This window comes from Haliotis cracherodii, unplaced genomic scaffold, assembly GCF_022045235.1.
Source record: "Haliotis cracherodii isolate W230 unplaced genomic scaffold, xgHalCrac1.p SCAF_4, whole genome shotgun sequence".
NCBI classification, from domain to species: domain Eukaryota; kingdom Metazoa; phylum Mollusca; class Gastropoda; order Lepetellida; family Haliotidae; genus Haliotis; species Haliotis cracherodii.
The window spans coordinates 37,002,090-37,022,324 of NW_027266297.1; the positions used below are offsets into that span (position 1 = coordinate 37,002,090).

General features: G+C 42.4%; 2 protein-coding genes across 2 annotated transcripts; both read right to left on the reverse strand.

The window, feature by feature from the left end:
• Positions 1 to 2,366: 2,366 nt before the first annotated feature.
• On the reverse strand, positions 2,367 to 11,118 carry LOC139478941 (nuclear cap-binding protein subunit 2-like). Its single transcript, XM_071261640.1, has 4 exons — positions 10,952 to 11,118; positions 10,224 to 10,405; positions 4,768 to 4,906; positions 2,367 to 3,359 (listed from the first exon to the last, which is right to left on the reverse strand). Exons 1-4 carry the CDS (start codon positions 11,018 to 11,020, stop codon positions 3,264 to 3,266), a joined length of 486 nt encoding a protein of 161 aa, XP_071117741.1. The 5' UTR covers positions 11,021 to 11,118; the 3' UTR covers positions 2,367 to 3,263.
• Positions 6,053 to 8,569, reverse strand: LOC139478276 (zinc finger protein 862-like). The gene is made up of 3 exons (XM_071260691.1): positions 8,516 to 8,569; positions 7,937 to 8,095; positions 6,053 to 7,765 (listed from the first exon to the last, which is right to left on the reverse strand). The coding sequence occupies exons 1-3, from the start codon at positions 8,567 to 8,569 to the stop codon at positions 6,053 to 6,055; spliced, it is 1,926 nt and encodes a 641-aa protein (XP_071116792.1).
• Positions 11,119 to 20,235: the final 9,117 nt, after the last annotated feature.

Here is a 20,235-nt window from a genome sequence, read left to right on the forward strand (position 1 = left end):
AAAACACTTTTGTTAAACAATAAATAATGCTTACACAATGCCACGGCTTCCTGGAAATTAATGTCTACATTCGAGGGATTGCTGCAAACAGGAATGGCACAAAACAAAAATGCCAGACACTTTAATGTTCATCAAAAAACAATATCATGTTCCGAGAGGCATCTACAGCAGAGCAACATCCATGACTTGCGCCGGGGTCAGTCATCCGAGTGTGATGTGACGTCAACAAGACAACAATATTGGCGCGCCTTTACCATTTGGAATCGATACCAAACAGTCACATCAAGAGTTCAGTCAATTACTGGGTTGAAACCAATTAGCGTCAGAACGTCCAGCGATACGCCCAAATTTGCTTCTACGTCACCATCAGGCACTCCTAGCTTGGTGTAGACAGCATCTGAGGTTCAGAAGACAAGACTGGGACAGCATACTGTCCACAGATGAGTCCAGGTTTCATCTGGACAGCTCTGATACTCATGGAAGAGTCTACAGGCATCCAGAAGAATGTGATAGCGCCGCTTGCATTTTGCAGTGAGTGAGTGAGTGAGTTGGGTTTAACGCTGCTTTTAACAGTATTCCAGTTATATCGCGGCGTGTCAGCTTAATGTGGGAGGAAAGCCCGAAGTGATGCAGGTCTCAGACGTTTACCACTTCGGTGAAACCCACGAGCACGGGTATGGTGCTGACAAACCTAGAAACATAATTGTGGCGAACCGGGATTCGAACCCACAATCATAGGTTTCTGGCATGCCCAAGGGACGCAACTCTGCACAGCGAATCGGGGCGCCTTAGACGACTGGGCCACCCGTGCCCCACATTATGCAGTGAGTGAGTATGGTTTTACGCCGCTTTTAGCAGTATTCCAACAATATCATGACAGGGGACACCAGAAATGTGTTTCACACATTGTACCCATGTCGTGAATCGAACCCTCTTCAGCATGACAAGCGTAAATTAAACTTTTAACCACTAGGCTACCCGACCGCCCATATTTCAGCTGATGAGCATCAACAAATACAACTTCAATCCTTATGACAGATACATAAATCAAAACAAAACAATCCAATAAACATCAAACTTTAATTATTTAAAGCGAACTATATTAATGCGGAGAGTTGTGACGTCTCTGTTACAACTCCAAATGGACGCTTCACTTCGGCGACCCGACATACACATGATCTGTCTGACTTCAAAGCCTGCATCAGTCATAGCCTGAATCGATGTCACTCTCAGACAGTGGGCTGCGTACCATTTTGAACACTTTTAATATTTGGAAACATCAGTCATGAAACCTTTGAAACTAGTTTTCTCTAATGATTTACAAGTACCGGTATACCATGTTTGTGAGAAAAAGACCAAATTCATTCTTTATCTGAAAACTTAGATTATGGCATTAGTTTTGGTGGAATGTGCACAATCTAAAAGAAATTGTCATATGATGATACCGTCCCTGTGTGACATTATTTATAGACATTGAGGGATTCAGCTAAAGTAGTTCTAAATGTCACTGCTAGATTGACAACATAATCATGTGACATACAGGCGTTCATAGGTTTGGGGATGGAAGTGTTAGTGTATGGGGTGACATCACAACTCATGAGAGAACTCATCACTGTTAATGGCGGTTTGAATGACGTACGTTTCCGGGACGACATTGTTTGAGATCATGTTCCACACTTTGTACAAATGCAGGGACCCAACGACACATAGCAGCAGGACAAGGCCGGCCCACACGTTCCACACTTTGTACAAATGCAGGGACCCAACGACAGATAGCAGCAGGACAAGGCCGGCCCACATGTTCCACACTTTGTACAAATGCAGGGACCCAACGACACATAGCAGCAGGACAAGGCCGGCCCACACGTTCCACACTTTGTAACAGACTTTCGGAGGCAGCATGACATAGCTGTACTGCCATGGAATGAAGCATACGACAGGACCAGAACCAGCCAGTAATGCTAGCTTAGTTCAAGCCAACAGGTGTGAGTGAGTTTGGTTTAACGCCGCTTTTAACAGTATTCCAGTCATATCACGGTGTGTCAGTTTTATGTGGGAGGAAAGCCCGAAGTGATGCAGGTCTCAGACGTTTACCACTTCAGTGAAACCCACATGCACGGGGTATGGTGCTGACAAACCTAGAAACATAATCGAGGCGAACCAGGATTTGAAACCACAATCATAGGTTTCTGGAGTGCCCAAGCGACGCAACTCTGCACAGCGAATCGCGGCGCCTTAGGCGACTGGGTCACCCGTGCCCCCCCAACAGGTGTGAAAGATATGACACTACTTGGGTCATGTCTTAATGTCAGATCCCATTGTGGCTCTCAGCTATGTGTTTACTTGTGTTGGAATGAAGGATTAGGTTTAATAATAAAAAGAAACACCAAGACATCACTGACATATTTTATTACATGAGATCCACCTCAGTCAACATTACATTCACCATCTTCCATGAAAATTCGCTCAAACACACCACAGAAACAGTAAAACTTCTGTTACCATGGCCACAGTCTCCCGGCTTAAAAGTTCAATCATTTCAAACATGTTTCACAGACAAAGATAGACTACTTGTGATCATCACAGAATGAACAGAAATCTTATCCATGCCTATCATTTATTTCACTGACAAAAGTACACATGATAATGGGGAAATGAAGAGAACTAAAGCAGAAAAAAATATTTATCAAACTTCAAATATAAAGGAACTAAATGTTTCAAATCAACTTGTTACCTACTGCAGGACTTGATTCTATATAAAACACGCACTAGTGCAATCTGTTATTGAAAAATGCAACCTAATATTTATGTCCAATTTGTGTCAGAGTAACCGTTACATAAGGACAGTTTTGAAAACACTCCATACCTCTAAGCTATATTTACCATACTGCATCACTAATCGCTGTGTTATGTGTCGTAATTCATGACACATGACACAGTCATCAGTGATCAGAAAATTGTACTTATTTCAACTCGCCTATGCATGTTTCAACTTTGATAAATTTATGGGTCCAGGGTGCAACCTGGTTTCGTCTAGTGCAACTAGCTTTTCATGTCAACATGCACCTGGTGCAAGTTAAAACAAGTTCCTTACATCAAGCCCTGTACTGGTTTCCACTACCGACAAAACATTCAGCACAGTTGCAGTCCATCACACAATGTCACAGTATCCGATCCCGTGTTCGCATGCCAAGAAGGTGGAACACAACCTCCACCTCCTTCAGAGTGTCCCGATGAAACCCGTACCCCCTGGAGACCTGATGTTAGTATGGGGTTTCCCTTGTCCTGATCTTAGTGGTCACAATTTTCCCATATCCTCCTCGGTCCTCGTCATAGTCTGTCCTGTACTCATCTCTCACCTTAAAAAACAAACAGTACATGTTTCACATATTTCAAGTTTTGTTTTATTTTGTTTATTTGTTGTTTAACGACGCACCCAGCAATATTACAGCTATATGACAGCGGTCTGTAAATAACCAAGTCTGGATCATGAGCATGGATCCACACAATTGGGAAACGATGACTTGCATCAACCAAGTCAGCGAGTCTGAGCGCCCGATCCTGTTAGTCGCCCCTTACGACAAGCATAGTCGCCTCTCACGGCAAGCATGGGCTGCTGAAGACCTTTTCTACCCCGGATCTGCACAGGTCTATGAAGGTGATACTGTGTTATAACCTATCAGGGATGTTCATCATTGTTTTGGACATTACTTGTTTCTTTGTAAATCCTCTAATGAGTCTGAGCAGGTTTTACTTTTTCTTAGTACTTAGTAAAGACCTCATCCTCGGTATGACATTTTACGTTTTCCTTGTAAAACCTGATGGAATGTTGTATGGAGACTACAGCGGCAAAACCAGATACTTTTTTAATTAAAATTATGAGCCTAAATAACAAAAAAAACAAAAAAAACAACCTTGCAACAATGTATTTTTTGTGGCAGACAATTTCTTTTTATCAACAGTCAGAAACATAATTGTTTTTGCAAGATTTTCTGGCATGTTTTATCTGATTAATTCGAGGCCCTCCCTCCTAGAATATCAAATACATGTAGTCGGTCCCTAAGCCTGATAAGGTTTAAATGAGTGAGTCTAGGTTGTTTATCACTGCACTCAGTAATTACAACTGGGGCTTGTCAATAATCCAATCTGTGCTAGGCACATCAGTGGTGGACAGCAACAAAGACACCAGATCATACATCTTAACTACAAAATACATATTAGTCGACTACCCACAGTCTGGTTCACTGGAACAAGTTTTCTAAATCTCCTCATGGAGTCTTATTCTAACATGAGTTTGAGTTTGTTTGTTTGTTGTTTAACGCCGCACTCAGCAATATTCCAGCTATATGACGGCGGTCTGTAAATAATCAAGTCTGGACAAGAAAATCCAGTGATTGACATCATGAGCTTCAATCCACACAATTGGGATATGATCATGATGATGACATGCATCAACCAAGTCAGCATGTCTGACCGCCTGATCCCGTTAGTCACCTCTTATGACAAGCATAGTCACCTTTTTACGGCAAGCATGGGTTGCTGAAGACATATTCTACCCCGGTTTAGTATAAGATTAACATGATTCCTTATCATGATCATAATGCCATACATGTTGTTAAACTTGACTTACAAATCTGCCAAAATAATAACTGAAATTGAATTTTCTCTTGATGTAATGACCTGTATTTTTAGGCTAACAAAACAAAACAAATGTCTGGCCTTGTGAGGATTATCATGCTACACATATCATGTTATCACTCAACTCACCTGTCCCCCACTCTTGCCACGCCCATACTGCCTCCCTTCCTTGAAGCCAGCGTCCCAGTCAGTTCGAATAATCCGATCATCTAGACGAGTTCCATTGATATACCTCAGGGCATTCTCTGCATCAATTCTCTCATAATATCTGTGTTTTGATAAGGAAAGTTCCACAACTCACAAAACAAAAACACAGGAGAATGATCACATTTACAAGTATTCATATATAAAATCATCTGATTCATATCTGAAGGAACATAAATCCAAAATATGACATTTATTATAGCTAAAATGGATAGAATTATCATGAAACCGCCCACATGTTATCACAAATGACAGTCTGAAACTTGATAATGCCCTCATATTTCTTGACGACGGGCCATTATCACACCCGTTGTTAGCTGACGTCATAGGGATAGGGAAAGGTGACGTCACGCTCAATAGTGACTTCATCTGGTTTGATTTATGACATCTATATTTTTAAAAGTGGGTCGGTGAAATTCGTGTTGATTGCAGAAACAAACTTGATAATGCCCTCATATTTCTTGACGACGGGCCATTATCACACCCGTTGTTAGCTGACGTCATAGGGATAGGGAAAGGTGACGTCACGCTCAATAGTGACTTCATCTGGTTTGATTTATGACATCTATATTTTTAAAAGTGGGTCGGTGAAATTCGTGTTGATTGCAGAAACAAATTCTATCCATTTTAGCCATAATAACAGTAACGCTGAAAAGAAGCGTTACCCTTATATTACCATTGACTGCTAGGGCAGGGACGATACACTAACTGTGCGATCTGATACCTTGTTCACAATCCGAAATGTATCACGATACTTGCATGTTCTCTTATCTGTGGTGAGTAAGCCATGTTTTTCATAGACTGAATGGCAAAATACCTGGAACATTGGCGATAAAGTCGTTTTTATAGTGCTAACCTACTGAGATACCATGCCGCAGTTTAACATGGATCCTCATCTCAGACACAGTATACAGACTCTAAGATGACCAGTCCTTGTTTCAGCCACTTGATGCAGAGCGACAGGCAGGGTAACAAGTACCATCTTTTAACGTCTTTAGCAGGGGTCCGGAAAATTTAAAATCCCAATCGGACATTTGTATTTAGGCCACGCCCCCTTCAAATCGCGTATCGTATTTCAGTAAGACCTTGCATATGTCGTGTTCATAATATATAAACAATAAAAACACCGGTATACATGTTGTTTGTAGTTTTATTTACATGCATAAATATAAATATTAATAATAACAATGCCATACTTTTCCCGCATCATCTATCGACAGGTTGGTTTCGATATCTTGGCTATCGATTCGTTGCCGCTATACAAATGTCTATGTCGTCTGCCCTTCCATCGTCGTAGCGTCGGTCTAGGGTCAAAGTCCTTCAGTCTTGGTCCGCAAATTGAAATCCGCATCAGTCTGTCCAATGTTTCCGTCGTCAAAGAGCACCTTAGTCGAGTCTTGATGAGGTTTTGTTTGGAAAAACCTCGCTCACACTCTACACTGGATACGGGCAAAATGCGTCCGATTTCCATTAGTTTCACTACATTAGGGAATTGTTCCGTCAATTTAGAAGCATAGGCAGTAACTAACATCTGTCCATATGTCAACTGTCTGTAATTGTTGTACACCAAAGGCCGAAATATCCCCCATTCTCTCTCCAGAGCGTCTTTGTCAACAGGTGTATGTCCTTGTCGTCTGCTACCGTAATGGCGTCCTAAAGTCGCTATACTCTCGTCCCCATAACTTGCCAAGTCACGTGTGTTGTCAGGGAAGGCCGTTGGGTCAAGTGCGCCAAATGCACTGTATAGTTCGTTGTCGGGGAATCTGTCCGTCACATTGTCAACTAAAACATGTACGCAGTCCCTAGCCCTATCAGTCAGTGTTCTGTCATGATGTGATCTCCTCATTTTGACACTTTCAAACTCGTCAGAACCGTCAGTCTTCGCCAGAAATTCTCGTAACTTCGGTCCATACGTCGGAGTGTCGGTCAGGTACTGTCCCTTAAGTCCATCTAGAAACGCGTCGATAGTCCTCCTCATGTCACCGTAGGTCAAGTCACGTGTCTGTAAAGCTCTACTTACAGTCCCTATCATACCAAAAACGTCCTGTAAGAAAGCTGTCAAAAATCTAAATTTGTAGGTAGTCAATTGTCGCAGTAAAGAGTCTGCCATCATGTCCGTGTCACTGTTATCCTCAAGCATGGCAATAAGGGCAGGCAAAGCTTTAGAACAGTTGTCAATTGCTCGTGTCATGGACAACCATCGCACACGGTGTACCTCCGATGGTCTTACTTGAGGTTCGTCCAAGAGTTCTTGCCACATCTGGAGATTCGACAAACACTTCGGCGAACGGTTGAAAAATGAACAAATGGTGTTCAAAATACTTTCATAGTATGAGACCTCCTTCACTGCTTTCGCGACGTCCACACATGCTAAAGCCAGTCTGTGTGCAACACAATGCATCTCAACAAGATGCGGGCAGAAATCCTTCATGTTGGCAGCCACACCACCCCGTTTGCCTAACATAACAGCAGCACCATCTGAGCCCATCCCATACACTTTCCCCAACACAACACCAGAAGTCTTAAAAAAAGCCAACAATGCAGAAGTAATGCTCTGAGCATCAGCAGCATGCACACGTAACAATTTGACAAATTTGATTGACAAGACACCATCTTTTAAATAACAAATATATAGTATTAAATGTTTTTCACTGGATAGATCGGTACTTTCGTCGATAATGAAAGCAATCGCTGGACTCGCACGAATCTCCGCTAGCAGTCCCTCTTCAATGAGATCCGAGATAATGGTAATGAATTCAGACGCTGCCGTATCCTCTCTATAGAGCTTTGACGTGATTTTTGCCCCGTGTAACTCAGCAAGGTTGTTAAGGGATTCGAATTTCTGGAGGGGCAGGTTCTCCGAAGCAACGAAGTAAACGTTCCTTAGCAGGGTGATCACTGCCTCGTCGGCTTCCTCAGTACTCTGTAATTAAAAAAGATATTTGTCAAAATAAATCTCACGGCCGATTGTACTTTATTATTATATAAATAATTGAAGACAGTAACGATAGTCATATAAATCTCACGAACGATTGTATTTTATTATTATATTTAAATTAAAAAATATTATTAATATAAGAAATATTAAATTTACCTTGTCAAATAGTGCCTGGAGTGGTTCATCTGCCGACTTTGCTTCAGAAAGCAAAGCGACGTTGTGGTCTTTGCTGCCTGCATGGTCTGTTAAGGCAGTCTTTCTAAAGTTTTGTGATCCCTTCACAAAATTTCCTTTAAGGCCGTGCTTCTGACACATCTACAATAAAAAAATCATTTTAGAATTACGTGGTCATTCTTCTAATGAATATTCATGATTTGTAGCTTGTGTTTATGCGTTGTTACATTTGGATCGAGGCTATATCCCATATTTGGCTATCACGTGACCTTATGTGAAAATATTTTTTAAACGAAAGATTTTTTTTTAAATCCACACAGATAATATAACTACAAATACTAAAATATCGTTGATAGCAATAGTTATCTTTTTCATCTGAACTTTCATTTATTTATCTGACAATAAAAACATATCGATCGTCACAGAAAACAATATGGCGGACGAACAAGATTTAATATACGACCAGCAACTGAAAACAATAAAATTCCTTTACCTGGCAGAACATCATCTGCAAATCCTCATTGTAAGTCAACCAAGTGAAAGTCGTTAACCACGACTTACAAAATGATCGTCCAGACTTTGAGGGTTTGGCAGGTCCGTTCGACTGATCGGCATCGGTCGACTGGATGTCTTCACGCTTTCGCTTCTTGTCTGAGGTTACGTATCGTAGCATTGTGAGGATAATAAATACATCCATGATGCAAGGTATTTATACACCTTTCACTCAAATTAACAAGATGTTCTCAGTAATTAATCCTCGACTCAGTGTCGCCAATCAATGTCAACTCAGTTTATTGCCTCCTACAGTGATTGACCGCTTGGACTATCATGTAGGTACGATGTATTTACAGCAATCAAAACAAACAAAGCTTGTCAGAGTAGATACCCTTTATTGTGTTACAACTGCAGACAGAAACTGCTCAGTCCTAATTGTAGATAATGTCCGGTCAAAATTTAAGAATGTCCGGACAAAAAAAAATAAATGTCCGGTAAGCTATATTTTAAACCGGACATTTGAGATTCCCAATCGGACATGTCCGGCGCATATGACCGTTTCCGGACCCCTGGTCTTTAGGTATGCAACGCACAGGTATCAAACCCCGAACCTTCCGCTCTCCATGTGCTCTGAGAGCACACTCAACCACTAGAGCACAGAAGTAAGGGGCAATGCTCACCAAATATGCTTTCACAACTGTATCAGCGAAATTAAGCACACGTTAGCAGCCTATACACATGGTGTCTTTAAGAGGGGTTTTATTCCACGATTTGTATGGCTCAGAACAGGAAATGAGATACTCCTGACCTTGAGAAATATGCATCAGGGCTTTGCTGGATGCAAAATATTGCATCATATACCGTAGTCGACGTAATAAGCACCCAGGGCGCTCTCAAAATTAGAAATAGGGGGCTCTTATTAGAACATTATTTTGTCTGGAAAAAACAAGAGTTGAAAGATATATTTTGTGGTTTATGCTGACAGCCTGAAATGTTTATTTACAAGAGATATATTTATCCAGAATTGAATTGCCCATAATTAAGGGTGCATATAACACACGAGTGCGTATTATACGCGAATAAATAAGTATTGTGTACATTGATCAATCGGAAAGGGTGCTAATTGGGATTGTTCAAGAGCCAATAAATTAGCAAATATCGCCATGGGCGCTTATTAGAGCTGGACGCTTATTACGTCGAATAAGGTACTCATGAACATTAACAATGGACACAAATAATGTCAACTGCAAGTACCACTGGGTGCAAAACACTATGGATGTGAGAGTGATTGAAGATGATGATACTTGAGCATGTACGTAGGAATTACCAATGTAATCAGTGTGCAGACAGTAAAGATTAAAACAAAGAAATCCCCATCTATGAACCTGACAATAACCTGTATAAGGCATTACACATTCTTTGTATTTGTGTGTGTCGCTGCTTGTACTAGTCCCGGTGAATACTGCTAGCCCACCGAGATACCATGCTGCAGTTTGACATGGATATCCCACTCAGACACAGTATGCTGACTCTGAGCGGACCAGTCCATGTTTTAACCCCTTTTTGCCAGGCACCATCAGGGTAACAACAAGTACCATCTTTTAACGTCTTTTGGTGGATCTATGAAGCGGCCGGGGGTTGAACCATCAACATTCTGCTCTCCAAGCAGATGTTCAAATATATAGACCTCGGTAAACACATGCATACATATAAATCATTATGATGGTGAAATCACATTTAACATGTTTATTAAGGTGTTAGGGTTCAAGGATACTCTACAAAACAAAATCCACATGGTGTCTTCCTCATTTTGTCAAGTCCCATGATAATTCTCTTTACGTCCCCCGATCGGTTGAACAGCTCGTAGATTTGTTCCTCTGTGGTGTAGAATGACAGATTGCCAACATAAAGAGTTGTTGAATACGTGAGAGCCTTTTCCTGTTCATTTCGACTTCCCTGTAAACAAACACCAACGAAAATTGCATCACTGTGATCATAATTCAGATTGTAGTGGAGCTGACAATTTTCGGAGCAATTATCTATCTATTAATTCTATACTTTAACTAATACGAGTATCCACACATTATGGATGTCCAGTTGTGCCATGAAAAGGTTCCACTAATTTATCGTCAATTCCTAAGCAAACAACAAATACATGTCATACAGGGCCAAGTAACTAATAATAATAACAAACTCGCAGACGAAGCCGAAAGCACACTAGTATGTAACTATAAAAATGATAACAAACAAACTCGCAGACTTCGGCCTCGTCTGCAATTTTTTTGCGAGTTTGTTTTTCAGTAGTAGTAGTAGTAGTAGTAGTAGTAGTAGTAGTAGTAGTAGTAGTAGTAGTAGTAGTAGTTACATGGTCATGTGCACATCATAACCAACAACCATACCCATGAAATTTGACAAAATGTGACAACCAATTGCCGTTCCCGTGCACGATTCCGTTAGTGGAACTAAAATATGGCAATATATCACAATAAGACTGCGAAATACCTTGAAATGTTGGTCCCGGTAGGCACTAAGAGCCACTGATACAGATCTCTTTTTCAAAAGTTGAGTCATTGTGAAGGTTTGGATAAGGTTAAAAAGAGTTGCTTTCTTTGAACGAAGAGTGGTTTCGTTAAACTCACAATCCGCGCTTCCGCCGTCAACCTCGCTGTGGAGAGTATAAAACGCGCAAGCTCCAAACAGAGATTGTTCGGTCATCGCCACAGCGCGTGCTACTGACTGTTGGATATTTGTGATGTTGTCTTTCCGATTTGGGTGGCCATTATATGGCCCATTACAATATTTGATATATGTGAAGGATCTGTCCCGTCCCCTGAACATATTCACAGCTAATATTTTATTTATACAACTTGTGAAACAATGTTTGACATCATATCATATATTCTACACAAAAGACGTTAAAGGGCGACGTACTGCTCTTCTGTGTCTGGCGCCAGTTTCAGTTCAGGTCTACACGTTGTAAATAATGCTAATGGACACCTGGGTCAATCAGAGTACTCGTGAACTCTTAGATTGATATAAATCATGAAATTGGAGTCAACAGACAAAGAGAGTTGTGTTTGAACGACCTGAACCAAAATTACCAAAGCAGCCAATCTGTCCGGGGATAGTCGCCCTTTAAATGTTGGAACTCGAAAATCGCATGGAACCCATATGAGGGTGAAGGACACCTTGCAGGAATGGACTTTAAGATAAGCGTTTATACCTGGAATGGAACCTGGGCCTTAGGCGCGATGAGCCAACGCCTTAGCCAATCAGTTACATCCTCGCCCCCTTATGTCATCTATATGCGAGGCCCGTGAAGATCGGGGCTGCAATAGGTCTTCAGCAACCCATGCTTGCCGTAAGAGGCGAATATGCTCGTCGTAAGAGGCGAATGCTGCTGAGTGCGGTGTTGAACAACAAACAACAAACAACAACATCTATGCAAAGTACGATACTAATATATAATCATTACTGCAACATGAACGGCTACCTTCATACCGATGCACAAGTACATTCATCTAAGTGTTCATTTCTCCACCCACACTGACAAGATACACATTGTTTGTGTCTTTGTTGTTTAACGCCGCACTCAGCAATATTCCAGCTTTATGACAGCGGTCTGTAAACAATCGAGTCTGAACCAGACAATCCAGTGATTGGCATCATGGAGCATCGATCTACGCAATTGGGATACGATGACATGCATCAATCAAATCAGCGAGCCTGACCGCCCGATCCCATTAGTCGACTAGCTCTTACGACAAGCATAGTCGCCTTTTACGGCAAGCATGGGATGCTGAATACCTATTCTAACCCGAATCTTCACGGTCGCCTTGACACGTGGAGGAGCTTGGATGTATATGCTTTCTGACTTGTACATATTATATGTGTGTGTATGATGCAATGACGTATGTTCTCTGCATGTGTCACTGTGATTTTTTAGAATAAAATTGTGTTCTGTTCTGATATATAGCTTGGGTTATGCTGTGGGGCCGGCGTTAATTTCTTACTCACATCATGTAAACAATAAACAAACAAACACACTGATTGAACAAGCAGCCAAGACGGCTTTTATCTTCCGTGTATGTGAGGGGAATGGGCTTCATGTCTACCAATGAACAAAGGGAGACCACCCATGTCAGACTATTTCTTTGAGTGTATCAGTGGCCATGCTAGCATGGGATTTCCAAGGCGACTTGCGCAGCCTGTCGTTCCGCGGCAATAAAGTGCGGACGACCCGCCAACAACACACATCGTGCCTTATACACACCAGCAAACAGTCCCCAGTAAGACGAACGGTCTTTTCCAGCAAACATTTTCATAATTAATCTAGAGAATGCTCAGGGACAAAACAAACTGAACCTGCCCTTCTTTTTATCAACGACGGTAACCACGGCAACGACCACCACAACTTTATCTGCTTCCCCTTTTTAACATGTTTAAGTCTTTGGCACCCACGACATGCAGCCGTACAGATTCAGCTTTGCCGGAAATGGACGATGACGCCTCGTTCTGACTTCGTCTCCGTAACGTGGTTACCGTTGTCGTGGCCAACGTCCCCTCTGTTTTGAACAGATTCACTATCGCTCTTGCTCCATATCGCTCTGCATTTCGTTGACTACAGCATCGTTTCAAGATCTTCAACTGACAAGATGTTTACAAGGCTGCATATTCAAGGTATTTAAGAATGCAATTATTGTATTTTAAAGTGTTTAGAACGTAGATAAGTACTGAAATTGGCCGTAGTTTGACAGCAGTACCGATGGTGATGACACTGGCCGCCATTTGCAATTGTTTTGATTCAGAAATGGGTGTCTTCTAAATCTCTTGTCTGCTCTGAAATGAGAGCGGGCCGGATATAAATATGAAGGACGATGTTGTTCAAACATTATAGATCAAATGTGTGACATTGTATAACTTTGATATCTATTTAAACGTAAACTACACTTTCAAACGAACGGGCTTGAAATGACATGACTAAAACACATGAACACAATGATGAAATGCTCATAGTATCGATAGTACTCTCTACTCCTAATCCACCTGTCTGTCTGTCTGTCCGTCCGTCCGTCCGTCAATCCATTCAGGTTCTGAAGAGTAAATAAGAGCTGTACAAGTTTTTGTAGAGATGTGTTGCAAAATATCTAGATCTATATTTGTTGACTAGAGGCTGGGCGATGTCTTTTATCAAAGTTGTACAGTGTAACCTCGTTAACTCGAACTCCTTAACTCGATATATTCATTGAACATGTATTTGAATGTATTATTAAACTTGTTTATTTTTCTTTTCAGCACGGGAAGACATGATCCGGTATCATGTCACTCCTGCTGCGAGTTTATGGCCGTCGCTGGATGAGGAATCCGACTGTGTATGTAGTGTATCTACATCTGTTTCGGATTTGGCCGCCGAATAGATCACTTAAGTGCTTTTGTCGATGTCCCCCACGCACACTATTGACATTGCCCATTTTCTCTGTGTGTTATTGTGTCCTGAAAAATAACTGCATGATCCCCCTCCTCTAATTGCATGATTCAAACAGTCGATCTTTGTCTTGTTGTAGCGCCTTATTGCATGTGTAACCTGTGTGTCACACTGACTTTCTTTTCCACATTGTTATTTGAAAACCGCCTATATACCTCGCCCACTGACCCTCCTTTCTCCCTCCCTCCCCACTCACTGATGTAGCATCCCCAGGCTGCGTCCCCGACCCCCTCTCCCAACCCTCTGAGTGTTTTCACCCCCTTCTGGGCCCGCCCTGACCACGGTGAGACGCTCCCCGCCCCAGTCACCATCACCTACGTCGACCATTATCCTGCCCCTAGTGATGACGACAGTGACTACTGGGTCTACGAGGACGAGGATGACGACAGCTTCGTGGAGGACCGAGAGGTTCATCCTCTGAGGAAGGCGCTGAGGAGAGTGGCTGCCTTCTGGGGGAGAATCTTCTCGTAGATTTCTCATCCAGTGTGTGTGTGTGTGTGTGTGTGTGTGTGTGTGTGTGTGTGTGTGTGTGTGTGTGTGTGTGTGTGTGTGTGTGTGTGTGTGTGTGTGCGTGCGTGCGTGCGTGCGTGCGTGCGTGCGTGCGTGCGTGCGTGCGTGCGTGCGTGTACGAGTGTAAATGTGCAAATGTGTTAGGATGTTTTTTTGCATGTGTGATAGATAGTGTATGTGTGAGAGGATGTGTTTTTGCATATGTGGTTGAGTGTCAGTGTGTGTGTGTGTGTGTGAGAGAGAGAGAGAGAGGGAGGATGTGTTTTTGCATGTGTGACAGAAAGTGTAAGTTTGTGATGTGTGTGAGTGTGTGTTTTGAATGTGTGGTTGGGTTTAAGTGTGTATCTATGAGTGTTCGTTTCACATGTGTGTCTGGGTGAGTGTATTCATGTGTGTATATGGGAGTTGGAGTGTTTGCATCTAGTAATGTGTGTAAGTGTGTATGTGTGACGGCATGTGTTTTGCATGTGTGTTTGATTTTAAGAGTTCATGTGCGACAGGATGTCTCTGGCGTGTGTTTTGAGTATATGCATAAGAGAATATGTTTTGCATGTGTGTTTGTGTGAGAGGGCGTGGTTTGGTGCCCCTGTAATAAAGCATTTCTCCCGTTTGGACTGTTTTGGCTACACCCTTTGGGTTTATGTTTGGACACACTCTTTCGATCTTCTTTTCATTTGTTTTGGCTCACCCTTTGACTGACATTTCTAAGTTGATTCCGTTCTCTGATATATGAGAACCGTTTTTGTGCTCACTTTTGGCCCTGCTTTAAATACTTTTTTGGACACATAATATTCCATTTCTTAAATATATCTAAATAAAAATGGATTAATGGTATACACATGAGTCTGTTTTCCTTCCTTGGATCTAACAACGACTGGGTGACAGCAACACAGCAGGAAAGGCAGGCAGGTGACCCGAGTCTGGTGTTAATATAATTTGAAGTTGTTATAGGGAGAATATTTATGATCAAGTTAAGATATTAAGGGGCCATTTGCCCTGAACCGTTGTGTTTCTGTCTTCTAGCCCAATTTCCCATGGAAAGTCGGAACTCCATACCCATGGATAGCTGTTATATAGCTTGGAAGCCGGTGTAGTAACGCTTGGTATTTTACGATCACTTTTTCACTTACTGGTGGGTACATGTATGGCTGAAAGATCGAGAGTTATCTCCCTTCGCCGTCTGCCGATGTTTCTCCTATCATCGATTCTTCAGATATATCTATAGATATTCCCTTTCGTTTATGCGTAGCTGGTTGGAAAGTAAATATAGCAGTTTAGGCACACATGATCACGAAAAAAATGGTGATAAAAAAATTTGAAACGTAAGTTTCTTAGAAAACTAAGACTTAAAGGGCGACGTACTGCTCTTCTGTGTCTGGCGCCAGTTTCAGTTCAGGTCTACACGTTGTAAATAATGCTAATGGACACCTGGGTCAATCAGAGTACTCGTGAACTCTTAGATTGATATAAATCATGAAATTGGAGTCAACAGACAAAGAGAGTTGTGTTTGAACGACCTGAACCAAAATTACCAAAGCAGCCAATCTGTCCGGGGATAGTCGCCCTTTAAATGTTGGAACTCGAAAATCGCATGGAACCCATATGAGGGTGAAGGACACCTTGCAGGAATGGACTTTAAGATAAGCGTTTATACCTGGAATGGAACCTGGGCCTTAGGCGCGATGAGCCAACGCCTTAGCCAATCAGTTACATCCTCGCCCCCTTATGTCATCTATATGCGAGGCCCGTGAAGATCGGGGCTGCAATAGGTCTTCAGCAACCCATGCTTGCCGTAAGAGGCGAATATGCTCGTCGTAAGAGGCGAATGCTGCTTAGTGCGGTGTTGAACAACAAACAACAAACAACAACATCTATGCAAAGTACGATACTAATATATAATCATTACTGCAACATGAACGGCTACCTTCATACCGATGCACAAGTACATTCATCTAAGTGTTCATTTCTCCACCCACACTGACAAGATACACATTGTTTGTGTCTTTGTTGTTTAACGCCGCACTCAGCAATATTCCAGCTTTATGACAGCGGTCTGTAAACAATCGAGTCTGAACCAGACAATCCAGTGATTGGCATCATGGAGCATCGATCTACGCAACTGGGATACGATGACATGCATCAATCAAATCAGCGAGCCTGACCGCCCGATCCCATTAGTCGACTAGCTCTTACGACAAGCATAGTCGCCTTTTACGGCAAGCATGGGATGCTGAATACCTATTCTAACCCGAATCTTCACGGTCGCCTTGACACGTGGAGGAGCTTGGATGTATATGCTTTCTGACTTGTACATATTATATGTGTGTGTATGATGCAATGACGTATGTTCTCTGCATGTGTCACTGTGATTTTTTAGAATAAAATTGTGTTCTGTTCTGATATATAGCTTGGGTTATGCTGTGGGGCCGGCGTTAATTTCTTACTCACATCATGTAAACAATAAACAAACAAACACACTGATTGAACAAGCAGCCAAGACGGCTTTTATCTTCCGTGTATGTGAGGGGAATGGGCTTCATGTCTACCAATGAACAAAGGGAGACCACCCATGTCAGACTATTTCTTTGAGTGTATCAGTGGCCATGCTAGCATGGGATTTCCAAGGCGACTTGCGCAGCCTGTCGTTCCGCGGCAATAAAGTGCGGACGACCCGCCAACAACACACATCGTGCCTTATACACACCAGCAAACAGTCCCCAGTAAGACGAACGGTCTTTTCCAGCAAACATTTTCATAATTAATCTAGAGAATGCTCAGGGACAAAACAAACTGAACCTGCCCTTCTTTTTATCAACGACGGTAACCACGGCAACGACCACCACAACTTTATCTGCTTCCCCTTTTTAACATGTTTAAGTCTTTGGCACCCACGACATGCAGCCGTACAGATTCAGCTTTGCCGGAAATGGACGATGACGCCTCGTTCTGACTTCGTCTCCGTAACGTGGTTACCGTTGTCGTGGCCAACGTCCCCTCTGTTTTGAACAGATTCACTATCGCTCTTGCTCCATATCGCTCTGCATTTCGTTGACTACAGCATCGTTTCAAGATCTTCAACTGACAAGATGTTTACAAGGCTGCATATTCAAGGTATTTAAGAATGCAATTATTGTATTTTAAAGTGTTTAGAACGTAGATAAGTACTGAAATTGGCCGTAGTTTGACAGCAGTACCGATGGTGATGACACTGGCCGCCATTTGCAATTGTTTTGATTCAGAAATGGGTGTCTTCTAAATCTCTTGTCTGCTCTGAAATGAGAGCGGGCCGGATATAAATATGAAGGACGATGTTGTTCAAACATTATAGATCAAATGTGTGACATTGTATAACTTTGATATCTATTTAAACGTAAACTACACTTTCAAACGAACGGGCTTGAAATGACATGACTAAAACACATGAACACAATGATGAAATGCTCATAGTATCGATAGTACTCTCTACTCCTAATCCACCTGTCTGTCTGTCCGTCCGTCCGTCCGTCAATCCATTCAGGTTCTGAAGAGTAAATAAGAGCTGTACAAGTTTTTGTAGAGATGTGTTGCAAAATATCTAGATCTATATTTGTTGACTAGAGGCTGGGCGATGTCTTTTATCAAAGTTGTACAGTGTAACCTCGTTAACTCGAACTCCTTAACTCGATATATTCATTGAACATGTATTTGAATGTATTATTAAACTTGTTTATTTTTCTTTTCAGCACGGGAAGACATGATCCGGTATCATGTCACTCCTGCTGCGAGTTTATGGCCGTCGCTGGATGAGGAATCCGACTGTGTATGTAGTGTATCTACATCTGTTTCGGATTTGGCCGCCGAATAGATCACTTAAGTGCTTTTGTCGATGTCCCCCACGCACACTATTGACATTGCCCATTTTCTCTGTGTGTTATTGTGTCCTGAAAAATAACTGCATGATCCCCCTCCTCTAATTGCATGATTCAAACAGTCGATCTTTGTCTTGTTGTAGCGCCTTATTGCATGTGTAACCTGTGTGTCACACTGACTTTCTTTTCCACATTGTTATTTGAAAACCGCCTATATACCTCGCCCACTGACCCTCCTTTCTCCCTCCCTCCCCACTCACTGATGTAGCATCCCCAGGCTGCGTCCCCGACCCCCTCTCCCAACCCTCTGAGTGTTTTCACCCCCTTCTGGGCCCGCCCTGACCACGGTGAGACGCTCCCCGCCCCAGTCACCATCACCTACGTCGACCATTATCCTGCCCCTAGTGATGACGACAGTGACTACTGGGTCTACGAGGACGAGGATGACGACAGCTTCGTGGAGGACCGAGAGGTTCATCCTCTGAGGAAGGCGCTGAGGAGAGTGGCTGCCTTCTGGGGGAGAATCTTCTCGTAGATTTCTCATCCAGTGTGTGTGTGTGTGTGTGTGTGTGTGTGTGTGTGTGTGTGTGTGTGTGTGTGTGTGTGCGTGCGTGCGTGCGTGCGTGCGTGCGTGCGTGCGTGCGTGCGTGCGTGCGTGCGTGCGTGCGTGCGTGCGTGCGTGCGTGCGTGCGTGCGTGCGTGTACGAGTGTAAATGTGCAAATGTGTTAGGATGTTTTTTTGCATGTGTGATAGATAGTGTATGTGTGAGAGGATGTGTTTTTGCATATGTGGTTGAGTGTCAGTGTGTGTGTGTGTGTGTGAGAGAGAGAGAGAGAGGGAGGATGTGTTTTTGCATGTGTGACAGAAAGTGTAAGTTTGTGATGTGTGTGAGTGTGTGTTTTGAATGTGTGGTTGGGTTTAAGTGTGTATCTATGAGTGTTCGTTTCACATGTGTGTCTGGGTGAGTGTATTCATGTGTGTATATGGGAGTTGGAGTGTTTGCATCTAGTAATGTGTGTAAGTGTGTATGTGTGACGGCATGTGTTTTGCATGTGTGTTTGATTTTAAGAGTTCATGTGCGACAGGATGTCTCTGGCGTGTGTTTTGAGTATATGCATAAGAGAATATGTTTTGCATGTGTGTTTGTGTGAGAGGGCGTGGTTTGGTGCCCCTGTAATAAAGCATTTCTCCCGTTTGGACTGTTTTGGCTACACCCTTTGGGTTTATGTTTGGACACACTCTTTCGATCTTCTTTTCATTTGTTTTGGCTCACCCTTTGACTGACATTTCTAAGTTGATTCCGTTCTCTGATATATGAGAACCGTTTTTGTGCTCACTTTTGGCCCTGCTTTAAATACTTTTTTGGACACATAATATTCCATTTCTTAAATATATCTAAATAAAAATGGATTAATGGTATACACATGAGTCTGTTTTCCTTCCTTGGATCTAACAACGACTGGGTGACAGCAACACAGCAGGAAAGGCAGGCAGGTGACCCGAGTCTGGTGTTAATATAATTTGAAGTTGTTATAGGGAGAATATTTATGATCAAGTTAAGATATTAAGGGGCCATTTGCCCTGAACCGTTGTGTTTCTGTCTTCTAGCCCAATTTCCCATGGAAAGTCGGAACTCCATACCCATGGATAGCTGTTATATAGCTTGGAAGCCGGTGTAGTAACGCTTGGTATTTTACGATCACTTTTTCACTTACTGGTGGGTACATGTATGGCTGAAAGATCGAGAGTTATCTCCCTTCGCCGTCTGCCGATGTTTCTCCTATCATCGATTCTTCAGATATATCTATAGATATTCCCTTTCGTTTATGCGTAGCTGGTTGGAAAGTAAATATAGCAGTTTAGGCACACATGATCACGAAAAAAATGGTGATAAAAAAATTTGAAACGTAAGTTTCTTAGAAAACTAAGACTTAAAGGGCGA

Excerpts from the sequence above, each read along its gene's own strand:
- LOC139478276 (XM_071260691.1), bottom strand. The coding sequence starts at position 8,569 with ATGCCGATCAGTCGAACGGACCTGCCAAACCCTCAAAGTCTGGACGAT. Across the intron at positions 8,096-8,515 it reads AAAGTCTGGACGATCATTTT|ATGTGTCAGAAGCACGGCCT; the intron begins GTAAGTCGTGGT and ends TTTTTATTGTAG. Across the intron at positions 7,766-7,936 it reads TCCAGGCACTATTTGACAAG|AGTACTGAGGAAGCCGACGA; the intron begins GTAAATTTAATA and ends TTTTAATTACAG.
- LOC139478941 (XM_071261640.1), bottom strand. The coding sequence starts at position 11,020 with ATGACTCAACTTTTGAAAAAGAGATCTGTATCAGTGGCTCTTAGTGCC. Across the intron at positions 10,406-10,951 it reads ACCGGGACCAACATTTCAAG|GGAAGTCGAAATGAACAGGA; the intron begins GTATTTCGCAGT and ends GTTTGTTTACAG. Across the intron at positions 4,907-10,223 it reads TGTGGATTTTGTTTTGTAGA|ATATTATGAGAGAATTGATG; the intron begins GTATCCTTGAAC and ends ATCAAAACACAG.